At 38.7% G+C, this 11,736-nt stretch overlaps 1 protein-coding gene across 2 annotated transcripts; it reads right to left on the bottom strand.

Annotated features, from left to right (window-relative positions):
- Positions 1-2,065: 2,065 nt before the first annotated feature.
- On the bottom strand, positions 2,066-11,212 carry LOC146458806 (uncharacterized). 2 transcript variants are annotated; one of them, XM_085090267.1, is made up of 6 exons: positions 11,053-11,212; positions 8,847-8,950; positions 6,475-7,997; positions 6,387-6,441; positions 5,124-5,208; positions 2,066-3,638 (listed from the first exon to the last, which is right to left on the bottom strand). In XM_085090267.1, the coding sequence occupies exons 2-6, from the start codon at positions 8,902-8,904 to the stop codon at positions 3,560-3,562; spliced, it is 1,800 nt and encodes a 599-aa protein (XP_084946393.1). In that variant the 5' UTR covers positions 8,905-8,950; positions 11,053-11,212; the 3' UTR covers positions 2,066-3,559. The 2 variants fall into 2 exon arrangements, with proteins under 2 accessions (XP_084946393.1, XP_084946392.1); XM_085090266.1 differs by having other exon boundaries at positions 6,387-7,997.
- Positions 11,213-11,736: the final 524 nt, after the last annotated feature.

The following is an 11,736-nucleotide window of genomic DNA, read 5'->3' as shown; positions in this document are numbered from 1 at the left end:
TTTGCGCAGTCCATCACATTTGAATCAATTATTTTGTAATTTGCATGATTTATGAATTGAGTTCAGCGCGTGTTTAGAACGGCGTTTGCTGTAACGCCGAACCACTGTCGCATTATCCGACTTGGCAAGTCGAACTTATGCTGGAGTCGAACCAATTAATTTGAGTCGAACTTAATTGCGGCAAACGTCGCACCATTCATGCGCCTATTTCAAAATTAATAGGTTCGACGAATTAAGTTCGACTAAGATTCGACGTTTGCCCCAGGCCTTAGATGTCGTTTTGTCTCTCCTATGTATTGTACCTTGCATTTGGAGCACTGTATCATGTATATGATAGAAGAAGATGAGCACGTGATGTGATGTCGTATGGATCTGTGTTCGTTTGTCGAGAAAAAGGTGTAAAATGCGGTTCCCTCCGTAATAAAGGAACGCGTTTTGCACCTATTTCTGTTACAACGGAAAGCTCCCGGTGTCTTTTGGGGTGGTCTGCGGTGTTTGGCCTTGACTAGTATGTCACGTAGGTTGTTGCATCGGCGAAACGATATGAAAGGAGGAGAAGGGAATGCCGCTTTGCATCGCTGTAAAAAACGAAGAATGTTTAGATTGTTGAAAATGATTCGACGTATGTTATACGTATGTTATACGTTGTATTTTTTCCCGTGAACTATTTTTAGTAGCAGTTCACGGCTGGTTCGATATACAGACAAATGTATGGAAAGTTTGACACACGACTGGACGCTTTCTGGCACAGCTACATCCCTCCAACTTTTTTCTTAAAATCCTTTTCCTAGTGCCAAAAGTTTCCAATTCATGAATTTTTCAGAAGCGATGTTTTATGAAAATTATTTGACATCGGATTTCCATACTAACACTGTTATTTTAAGACTGCTTGCCTACTCGTCAAAATGGCGTCGAAAACCGTGATAAGGCCTATTACCATCTTCTCTAAGACCAATTTTGTTAAGGGAGTAGTTTGTTGTACGTCTTCTATGAAGGAGTTTAAATTGGAAAATATTAAGTTTGAACGCTTTAGTGCAGCAGAATGGTAGTTCGTAAACTGCCTTCCAGTTTACTGCGTCTGGGCTTTCTGGATTATAATCCATGATCTGTTTATTTTGGCTTCTGTTTGGGAAAATGTGCTTTAAGCTGATAAGTTTGTCATACACTGTTTTCGTCTTAAATCAAATGCTTTACTTCTCGTATTTCTTTGGATGACCACGATTTGTTATAAATTTAGTTATTTCCCACTTTATTTAGAGTATTGTGCCAGAGATTCATGGAAAGAGATTGTTCGTTGAAATTAATGGTGCCATCGAAATTAATTTCTGACCATATTTGCAAAATTTCAGTAGTGAAAGTGTCAGATATTTTGTTATATTTACGAGATCGTTTTTGTTAAGACTTCCTCTAAAGATGTCAGCTCCTCCGTATGCTATTCACTCGAGATAAAAAAAACAGCTTCCACTTACCATGGTTGTCTTTGTCCAAGACTTTTTTAACCCAGGTTGGTTAAAGTGTTTTGTTAAAAGATTTTTTGTCAATCATCTTTAAACCTCCATTTTCGTATTCACTGGTTATAAAATCTCGCTTAACGTTTCCCGGCCCTCTTTCCATCTCAAGGAAAATTGTAAAAGATGCTGCTGATCTATGATGCTGTATGATTTGTCGGGAGGGTGGAGGGGGGAAGGATGTAAACAAGCTGGAATGCAATTAGACTCTTTATCTCCAGCAGCTTAAAAGGTTTTGAACTTTTTCTAATTTTTTCATTGTAGTTTACATCCATGCTTGCAACGGTCTCTTTGGATATCCGAACACCTAAGGGAGTCACTATGTTACATTTTTACCTAAAATTGACTGCTAGTGGTTTTATCCACTTTTTGGGATTTCCTGTCTACGCAAATTACGGGATAAGAATGCGTTCCCGTTAGTGTTCTTGCTCCTATCTGTTAAATGTTTGTTGTACATCCAAGACAAGATAACCAAATGGATCAGAAGTGACCTGGTTTCGCTCTTCTATAAAATCGTTCATGCACAGCTCCCAAACACGATATTTCACATACTCCACTTTAATCTTTTATTATCATAATCATCACTGTTATGATCATTGACATCATTGTTATTGTTTTGGCCGATTAAGGTTAGTACATGCAAACAAACTAATAAATATTCGAAATATAAATAGTGTGAGTTAGTGTTTCATTACTCTTAAAGCTATTTAATACATATTATTGTAAAATTCTATGGAACAAGGAATGATGCCAAACAGTTTTATTTAAAGTTTTTAGCAAAATTTCTCACGAAATTTGTTCTTAAAACTCGTTACCATTTATTGGAACAACAACCTTTTTAGTAACTCTTTACACGGGCCTTGCTTGTTCTCTTTTTTCCTTTTCTTTAAGTTTTCTTTTTCGGAAGTTAAAAACTCCAATCCCAAAGAAAAAGTAGGCAGATGTTCTTCATCAACTGGTTCGGTTGTTACCATCTGTAATTAAACTTTTTTGCTAAAGTTTTTCCCCGTTTTTGAATGCAAAATACCGAAGTCACTCACGGAGAAATTTTTCCTCTCGAGGCATTTGTTTGCTGACGTCATCAGGGTGCACAATGGGGATGTGAAGCACGCGCGCGCAATTGAATTTGATTACACGAATTCACCAGCTATGTTAGAACATAACTTACAAGTCAGCTTTTACCGAGTTAAATTTGATAGGTACGTGTTTCAATTGTAGGGTTTTCAATGTAAACTCTTTCATATCATTTCCCTTTCGTGCATTAATTAAATACTAGTAAAATTGGAAGCAGCTCAATGCTCAGTTTGTGAGATAGCCTTTGCTTTGGAGCGTTAGAGGGCAACTTGTATATTAAAGAAATAAAAAACGCCCCGAGTGCATTGTTGAGTTATATAAGCACGCGGGAATTTTTAAGAACACGAGAGAAGTGCATGGCGAGTGCCTCTCTGCACTTCTCGAGTGTTCTTAAAAATTCCCAAGTGCTTATATAACTCAACAATGCACGAGGAACAAGTTTTTTATTTCTTTTATAAAGTATAAACAATCGCAACTCCTCAGACAAGTGCGAATTTTAATGAATCAACATCAAGTTTCTCCTTACGCGAGATAACGCGTAATTTAATAGCGCGCGCTCTTGCCGATCACGACACGATCACGACAGGGCACGCGACAGCGCGCGCAATCAAGTAAAAAGTCAAACTGTTTTAGTTTGTCGTCTCGTCGTAAGCAAGTTCAAGAAGTCAACTACAAGTCAAGTTTAAGTTTTAAGGTGTTGAGAGACAAGTTCAAGTTATTTAAAAGTCTGGAAACATCAGTACAAGAGACTGTTCTTTGCGAATCGCTGGAGTGACAGCGCATTCTGTCTCTGAATTTCTCAGATTTTTCACAGGCAAAAAATCTGACGTGTGCTCCGTGCATATGTACAATTATAATGCACGCACCATACGTATGCTTCGTGCATTGTGGAGTTATACAGAACTCGGTTTGACCAATCACAGTGCTTGCTTGACCCTGGCTATTTTATAAACACTAATATCTTCGAAACAGATCGTTCAACGCATTTCAATGTCCTTGCCATCCTCTTGACGTTGACTTCCTTTGGCCCTTGTACTTCGCCTTTCAATATCATGCCTGCAAACAAAAACGTAATAAATTGGTGTGATTTTTAGTTGAGTGGAGAAAGTACTTTGGCGTTTTCTTTGATTTTGCTTTTGCAATCTGTGTGATTAGTGAATTTCAGGCCGGGAACCTGCTTGTTCCTTACGGTTGAATATCTGTTCGGAAGGCATTATCCTTCTCAGAAATTCTGTTTCAGTTCTGACGAAATACTAGAATCTTCTTTAGCAAAATGTGACCTCAAGCTTTGTGACAATAACGTAACTAAGTTGTTGCTTCGTAGTGGCAAATATGTCGTCCTAGGCCAGGAAACATTCGTGGCATTGGAATTCGTTATATAAGATTTCATGCCCCAAAATTTTCTGTTATTTAAAAGGGCACTGTCACGTTGATTTTGCCATGTGTAGGTCAAGGCTGCTAGACAAATATATGAGTAAGAACCTGTTCTCTAACACGAAATTGTTCTTGGAGCACCTTGAGGAAAATATAAATGATTTTCCAAGCAAGCTTTTTTTTATAAAAAACGATTAAGGGAAACATTTAATCAAGAAAATTTACGATAATTAAACAGCATGACGTTTCGACGACTTCATGTCGTCATTGTCAAATGAGTAAAATGGAAATAACGGAAAGGCATATTTATAGGTATCAAAAGTGAGAAAATAAATTAGCATGAAAGCATTCAGGTAAAGAGTTTCGCGCGAATGGAATCCGCTTGCGTGTTCAGTTTCGGTCTTTTGTTCTTGATCCACAGCATTTCATAGACCAAACATTCAAAAGAAATACTGTGACAAATTTGAATGTTTGGTCTATGAAATGCTGTGGATCAAGAACAAAAGACCGAAACTGGACACGCAAGCGGATTCCATTCGCGCGAAACTCTTTACCTGAATGCTTTCATGCTAATTTATTTTCTCACTTTCAATACCTATAAATATGCCTTTCCGTTATTTCCATTTTACTCATTTGACAATGACGACATGAAGTCGCTGAAACGTCATGCTGTTTTATTATCGTTAGCTTTTTCGTTTTGTTTTTTCAAGATATAGAGGAGACCCTAGTTATAACCCTGAGATTATGGCTACTACTCTTGATGACAGGTAAATTACTCAGGGTCCCAGAGGCCTCTTGGGCTCTTCTTAATCTTGAAAAAAGGTCTCTTGTCTTAAACAGGGTAGCGAAATTTACAGATTGTGTCTTAATCAAGGTCAGGGTTTGAAGACTTCGGCGGCACACCCTCACCCCAATTTCTCTTAACTGTCCCCCTCCCCCCACAACCCCCAGATCAGAGGCAGCAGTTTTGTTCGCTCCAGATAAAGGCTTTGAGAATCGGGTTCCAAAAAGAAACGTTTGTTCCTCAAGGGCTCCAAACATTCCCCATTTAGGATTGCTGGAATAAAGCATACTTCAAACGCTAACAGGTGATCATCGGAATAGGAGACAAAGCGTTCCCATTATCAGCACAGTGAAAAGTGATCCTTGGAAGTGTAACAATCTTACCTTCTGTATTCAATCACTCCACTAACAATCGCAGTAGCTAACAAAAGTGACGTTAGCGGTACCACAACTAAGATAACGGTGTAATCTAAGAAAAGTGGAAAAACATATCAGTTGGTGTAATCTAAGAAAAGTGAAAAAACATATCAGTTATGTCAGGCAGCCTAAAAGTCATATCGAGGAGTAACTCTTGAAGGGGCGTTGTCATGGCGATTCTGCTGTATTTTGGTCAAGAATGCTCAAATATTTGACGAAAAACCTTTTCGCTAACATGAAATTGCTGTTAGGACACCGAGAAGAAAAAATGTTAAAGGATTTCTCCAAGGAAGAACTAACTATAATCAGTTTTTAGCAACTGCTCTAAAATACACAAGAAGACTTGAAAAAAATGGCCAAAATTTTCAAGTTGCAAACCATTTACATCCTAGCCATCCACAGCCAAACACAACTGATACTAGTTTCTGTGCACTAGTACGGTTATTGTTAACAAAACTGAACCATTATTTTAACGATTCCACTGATTCAAATATGTCTTTTGGCCACTTCTAAGTGACACTTAATTTAGTGACATCGCCTCTTTAAGTGCAGAAACAACAGTGAACTCGTCGCTCCCGAGAAACAAGTCCAACCACTGATCAGACTAGAGACTTCAACGACGGACTTCAATGCTGGTGCTAGAACCACTCAATCACGCGGGACCCTTTTACATGTGCGAAGTAAAGAAAGTTAGTTTAGTGTAATAAGCGTACTTAACAAATGAGGATAGCTCGTGGTAGTTTGGAAATTTATAATCGAAACTTTCTTTCAATATTCTTATGTTCAAATTTGTCTTTTTTTTTCTGTCTTTCATGTAAATTTGCGCCATACTAGTTTATTTATTCAAAGTGACAGATTGCCTTGCGAATCTAGTTCTTCCTTGATAATTACCTTAGGTTTAAATACATTTTCAGTTTAGTTCAAAATCTTTGCTTCACGTTCGAGCCTCTTTAAATTAAGTCATCAAGTATCTTTTTTGTTTTTCTTTTCTCTTGGATATAATAAATTCTACTGTAGTACAAATGTCATTTGGTTACTTGAACAAGCGTTGGCAAAATGGTAAAAAGATATATTTACTCAAAAAAGACGTTAATCAAATCGCACAAGTCCAAAATTTGTCAAAGTTATGGAACGCACCACAATAAACGTCAACATTTTCAATTTTTAAATGAAATAATGATCTATAAAATTTTACTCGGTAAATTCAGGGGTCCTACCCTGGTACATTACCATAATTCCACTCATCTTTTTTTCCCGTTGTGTTTGGCTTGCCAGTAGCTGTCGGTGTCATTCCTGTGACGGAAGGTGTAATTCCTGGCATTACAGAAGATGACGTTGTCAATGATCCAGGTGATGGCCTCGTGTCGCTGATTCGCGGGGTTGAAGTCACAACTTTCTCTGGCGTTGTATCTGGCTCCGTGTTAAGCGATGTCGTTGTTACTGCAAAATGTGATGTCGCTGGATAAAAAGCAGTTCCAGATGTCATCTCTGTGGTTCGTGAGCGTGAGGTAGCCACTTTGCGTGTTTGGAAAACTGTGTTGGGTGACGCTCCTATCACTGACGAATGTGATGTTACAGGATTTACAGCAGTTGCAGATGTCATCCTTGTGGCTCGTGAGCGTGAAGCAGCCGCTTTGTGTGTCGTGATAACGGTCTCCGTGTAGGGATATGCTTCTATTCCTGACCAGTGTGATGTGACAAGAGTTACAGCAGTTGCAGATGTCATATCCGAGGTAGGTGAGCTTGAAGCAGCCACTTCGTGTGTCATGATAACAGTCTCTGTGTTGGGTAATGCTTCAATTGCTGACCAATGTGATGTTACAGATGGATTTACAGCAGTTGCAGATGTCCTATCCGAGGTAGGTGAGCTTGAAGCAGCCACTTCGTGTGTCATGATAACAGTCTCTGTGTTGGGTGATGCTTCAATTGCTGACCAGCTTGATGTTACAGATGGATTTACAGCAGTTGCAGATGTCATCCTTGTGGCTCGTGAGCGTGAAGCAGCCGCTTTGTGTGTCGTGATAACGGTCTCTGTGTTGGGATATGCTTCTATTCCTGACCAGTGTGATGTGACAAGATTTACAGCAGTTGCAGATGTCATATCCGAGGTAGGTGAGCTTGAAGCAGCCACTTCGTGTGTCATGATAACAGTCTCTGTGTTGGGTAATGCTTCAATTGCTGACCAATGTGATGTTACAGATGGATTTACAGCAGTTGCAGATGTCCTATCCGAGGTAGGTGAGCTTGAAGCAGCCACTTCGTGTGTCATGATAACAGTCTCTGTGTTGGGTGATGCTTCAATTGCTGACCAGCTTGATGTTACAGATGGATTTACAGCAGTTGCAGATGTCATCCTTGTGGCTCGTGAGCGTGAAGCAGCCGCTTTGTGTGTCGTGATAACGGTCTCTGTGTTGGGATATGCTTCTATTCCTGACCAGTGTGATGTGACAAGATTTACAGCAGTTGCAGATGTCATATCCGAGGTAGGTGAGCTTGAAGCAGCCACTTCGTGTGTCATGATAACAGTCTCTGTGTTGGGTGATGCTTCAATTGCTGACCAGCTTGATGTTACAGATGGATTTACAGCAGTTGCAGATGTCATATCCGAGCTTCGTGAACTTGGAGCAGCCACTTCGGGTTTCGTAACAACTGACTCTACGGTAGGTGTTGCTGTTATTACTGACGAGTGTGGTGTGGCAGGATTTACAGCAGTTGATGATGTTATCGCCGTGTTTCGTGCACTTGAAGTGGTAGGAGCAGTTATCGTTATTACGCTCTCTGATTTCTCTGATGACTTGCGAGGTGATGACAACATGTAAAGGGTGCTTGTCAATTGACAGGCTAAATAGAAGAATAGAAGATTTGAGTCAACTAATACAACAGATGTACTAAGCATCTTAAAATTGATACGAAGTGGTATGTGATACTGTTTGAGTCTATAACTGAATTCCTTGGGAGATTTTCGTATTTCCTGTAATGCTGTGTAAAATTAACATTTTCTCTCGCGCTGTACAAGGTGGCTCGCTTTGGATAAAATCCCGACAAGTTGACATTCCAACAAAAGTTCTGCAATGTTACTTTCCAGCGTTGCTGTTTATTATGCTGTAAAGGATAGCTCGAGTGTTCTCGTCTGTGTGCGATAGGTATTAAATGTCTCGTTGACTTTCAACATTGCTTATATTTCAACAAACACTGCCACACTTTGTGACGTTGCCTATAACTTGGAATGACATTTAATTTTCGCCTGTTAGCAAGCATGTTAACCACCATTTGGATTGCTTTTATCTTTGTATTTAAAAAGATCAACTTTTAAATTTTAAACAATTTAAGCATTATTTTATTGGTATTGAGTCATGATATACGGAAATCTAAAATATTGTGGAAATGGCGAAATTCAGATATAAATGAATTGTCGAGTGAATATTGCAGTTGTACAAAGTAATGGGGTAAAATCCTAGCAAGGGACGTCATCTCTCATTACGCGACCTTAAAGGACACAGATATGGATGTTCCCTACACTGAATTCGAGTTTCAGTCATTGTCATGGCTTTAACATTCTTGTATTTACTTAATGGGCGCTTAACATTTTTTCTGAAATTTCTGATTATGGCAAAAAAAAATAAATAAATAAAAAAAATCGCCACAAGGAGTCTGAAAAAATACAGTACTGGGCTCTTATCACATACGAACCTGATAATTCGAACAATAACACAAACGCGAAGAGGCGTAAAGCTACCCACATAAGCATCTTCCCTCTCTGAGAACAGAATAGCAAGTAAAAAGCACGTGGTTTTCTGTTGAGTGAATTCGGACAGATTCCATTATTGAGGGACAAGCAGTTTCTGCAAAAGTTTATGAGCCTTCACTGGTGATCAATAATACACGCGTTGAGTTCACTGTTATGTCATACTTTTACGATAATAATTTATGCTGTTATCGTTAATCTAATCCACATGTGTGTTTGTATGGTGTCGCATTGGGCGAGCTCTGTTTTTTGGGACAGTAAATACTAAAATACCATTAAGTCGAATTTTGGAAGTGTTGTTCTAGGAGTAGTATTAAATGTTTGAGCAAGCGCGCCCAAACTTTGCTTCTTCGCCTGAAATTTACTTGAAAACAAATTGAACAGACAACGTTCATAAATGTGATGTTATACTTAACCATATTTTGACAGACAGGTTTGCAAGACTTGAAAAACTTCTGCTGGTTGGGTTGATGACAATTTTATTACGGTCACTTTCACATTTTTAGATTTTTTGAGCATTCGTCTTTCCGTTTTAAACACTTTTTGGGCAATATCGGCGGTTTTCTAAGGTTTTAAGAAATCAAGAAATCCATAATGCCATACTTCCCATGTCATTTGACAGCACCTCCACCCGGATGCTATTTAAACTCTGAGTTTCGTTATCATGTCTTGTTGTTTTTCAGAAAAAAAAACTGTTACCTATTCATTCATCTATTCATTCATTCATTCATTATTCGTTTGCTCGTTCGTTCGTTCGTTCGTTCATTCATTCGTTTGTTAGTTCATTCATTCATACATTGTTTTGTTTGTTCATTCATTATTTATTTATTAACTCACTATTCGCTCGTTCATATTATTCATGTATTGTTTTTTTTTTTCCTTTTTTGTTTATTTTAGTCAAAAATTCCCAAACATTTTCCATCTAAAGAGAAACTTGACACCGCAACAAAAAGAAAAGTTCTATTAAATATTTATTCAGCAGTCCATTCCAAGTACATGAGGTTCGGCGCAGAATAACGGCAGGTGCGTAACATCAGGCTCAATTCGAGGAATTTTGCTTAGAGCTACCAGACAGAGACTACATCACAGGAGATTTGCGGAATTTTTCGTGAAAACTGTTTTAATTTAATTTATGAGTAGGTAAACTCCCTCGTAATCAGTGTTCGTTGTATACTGGCATCAATTTTAAATAACTTCTTGAAGCGAAAAACATAACTGACATTCAGCTTTTTCTAGTGGCGACAACGGCGCTTAAAAAAAGGAAGAATTTTTCAAGTTGTAATTTAAAACCAGCCGTGCCATCATCAATCAGTAAACACCTTTATACTTTCACGATACCAGAAGACTAAATTTGAACAAAACTAGATCGTTGTACTGCCACTGATGTAAGTTTATCTTTTAGCAAGTGTAAGCTATGCACATGTTTTACTCTATGTTTGCATTCGTTCGTCTGGGAAGACGATGGTGGTCACTGTTTTAAAGAGCACTTCCTGGAGTGGTCGTATAATCCCTCCCTTGAGGGAGAGTCCCGTCCGCAGTGTTTGAGGATAAAGAAGAGAGGGCTTGAAGTTATGCTATCCTAACCTTTCCCCTGTCTCGCTTCTCGGCAAGACTCGTCTACCCGGCTTACTCTGTCTTCTTAACGCGTACGCCTGCATGCTCTACTAACTGTACAACAAGCTTTATACTATACTATGATCACGCGTTCTTGTTTCACCTGAGTAAACATACTAAATGGAACTTAGCACAAAATTAAGCGAGAGTGAGGGCTTTTTCAATTTGTCACAAGTGGCCGGCCGTACCGCTCAGTTCGTAAACAGAATGTACCAATTTGAAGAATAGGTTTCATCCTAGTCCTTCAAACTTCTTCAAAATAGCGCGTACCATTTTCGGAGTGGTTATTTTTCGAGATTTTGTAACATCATCCCTTTAAAATGATGCATTTTATTTACAGACTGGCCGGTTTGACCGGCCAGTGCTGACAAATTGAAAGCAGCTCTTAGTTTTGTTGATAACCGGGTGTCAGCGTATTCATATCAGTAGCTGGACCGATAACAATAACATCAGTCGTGCTCTCACTCCAGCCACTCCATCCATTAATAAATGTTAAAAAAAAAAAAGAATCAGAACACAACTCGGAGGACTGCTTACCTTAAAATGCAATAGATTAAAAATCCCCGATGGTAATGGCTACGACTAACAAGGCGTTTCAGGAAAGGTAGGAACAAACTGTCTACCGCTGGAGGAAGCGTTAAACAGGTTGTATGTTTAATTAACTGTGGGTTTATTCAAGACACGTTAAAACAATAGACGGCTGCATCCAGCTTCCTTCTCCATGTGCATAATTACGACGTACTATTAACTTAAGGTAGACGAACTGCTCTAACGCGAGAAAAAAATGAAAAAAAAAGTACATGAAAAAGTTAAATGATTTACGATTGAGGCAAACAAAAAGAAAATTAAAGCGATGCCTTTTTGAGCTATCATATTAGAAACCTGCAGTTCACGCATGCGTTAAGTGACAGTATCTACAGAAACAGCCGCAAGACATGCGGTGTATGGTGTAATGTATTGTTTATTTTTTTTGTTCATGGAAGTCTCTAGAGGTTGCTGTGAGCCTTATTACGAAAGTGAGGCTAAATGCAAAGCTTTTCTTTCATATGAAAATTAGTTTGTTTGCATTTGAACTATGCACATAGCCTCGTTTTCATAATGAGGCTCAAAGCAACTCGGAGATGCCTATTTGTTCTTGTGTGTGTCCCTTCATTATACGAATTCAAATTAATTCAGTGCTACAAATAATTGGACCTACCGCCACCATATGCTGTCTTCTTG

The sequence above is a fragment of the Pavona decussata genome, unplaced genomic scaffold (genome assembly GCF_977016875.1).
Source record: "Pavona decussata unplaced genomic scaffold, jaPavDecu1.1 SCAFFOLD_228, whole genome shotgun sequence".
NCBI lineage: Eukaryota > Metazoa > Cnidaria > Anthozoa > Scleractinia > Agariciidae > Pavona > Pavona decussata.
Note: the sequence above shows the minus strand (reverse complement) of the source record. Positions and strands in the feature narration are given on the sequence as shown.

What these genes read in the sequence shown, in the direction of transcription:
- LOC146458806 (XM_085090266.1), bottom strand. Translation starts at nt 8,904, where the DNA reads ATGCTTATGTGGGTAGCTTTACGCCTCTTCGCGTTTGTGTTATTGTTC. An exon ending in AAAAGATGAGTGGAATTATG is followed by an intron (nt 5,209 to 6,386) that starts GTAATGTACCAG and finishes CACTTTTCTTAG; the next exon opens with ATTACACCGTTATCTTAGTT. An exon ending in GGAGTGATTGAATACAGAAG is followed by an intron (nt 3,639 to 5,123) that starts GTAAGATTGTTA and finishes TTTTGTTTGCAG; the next exon opens with GCATGATATTGAAAGGCGAA.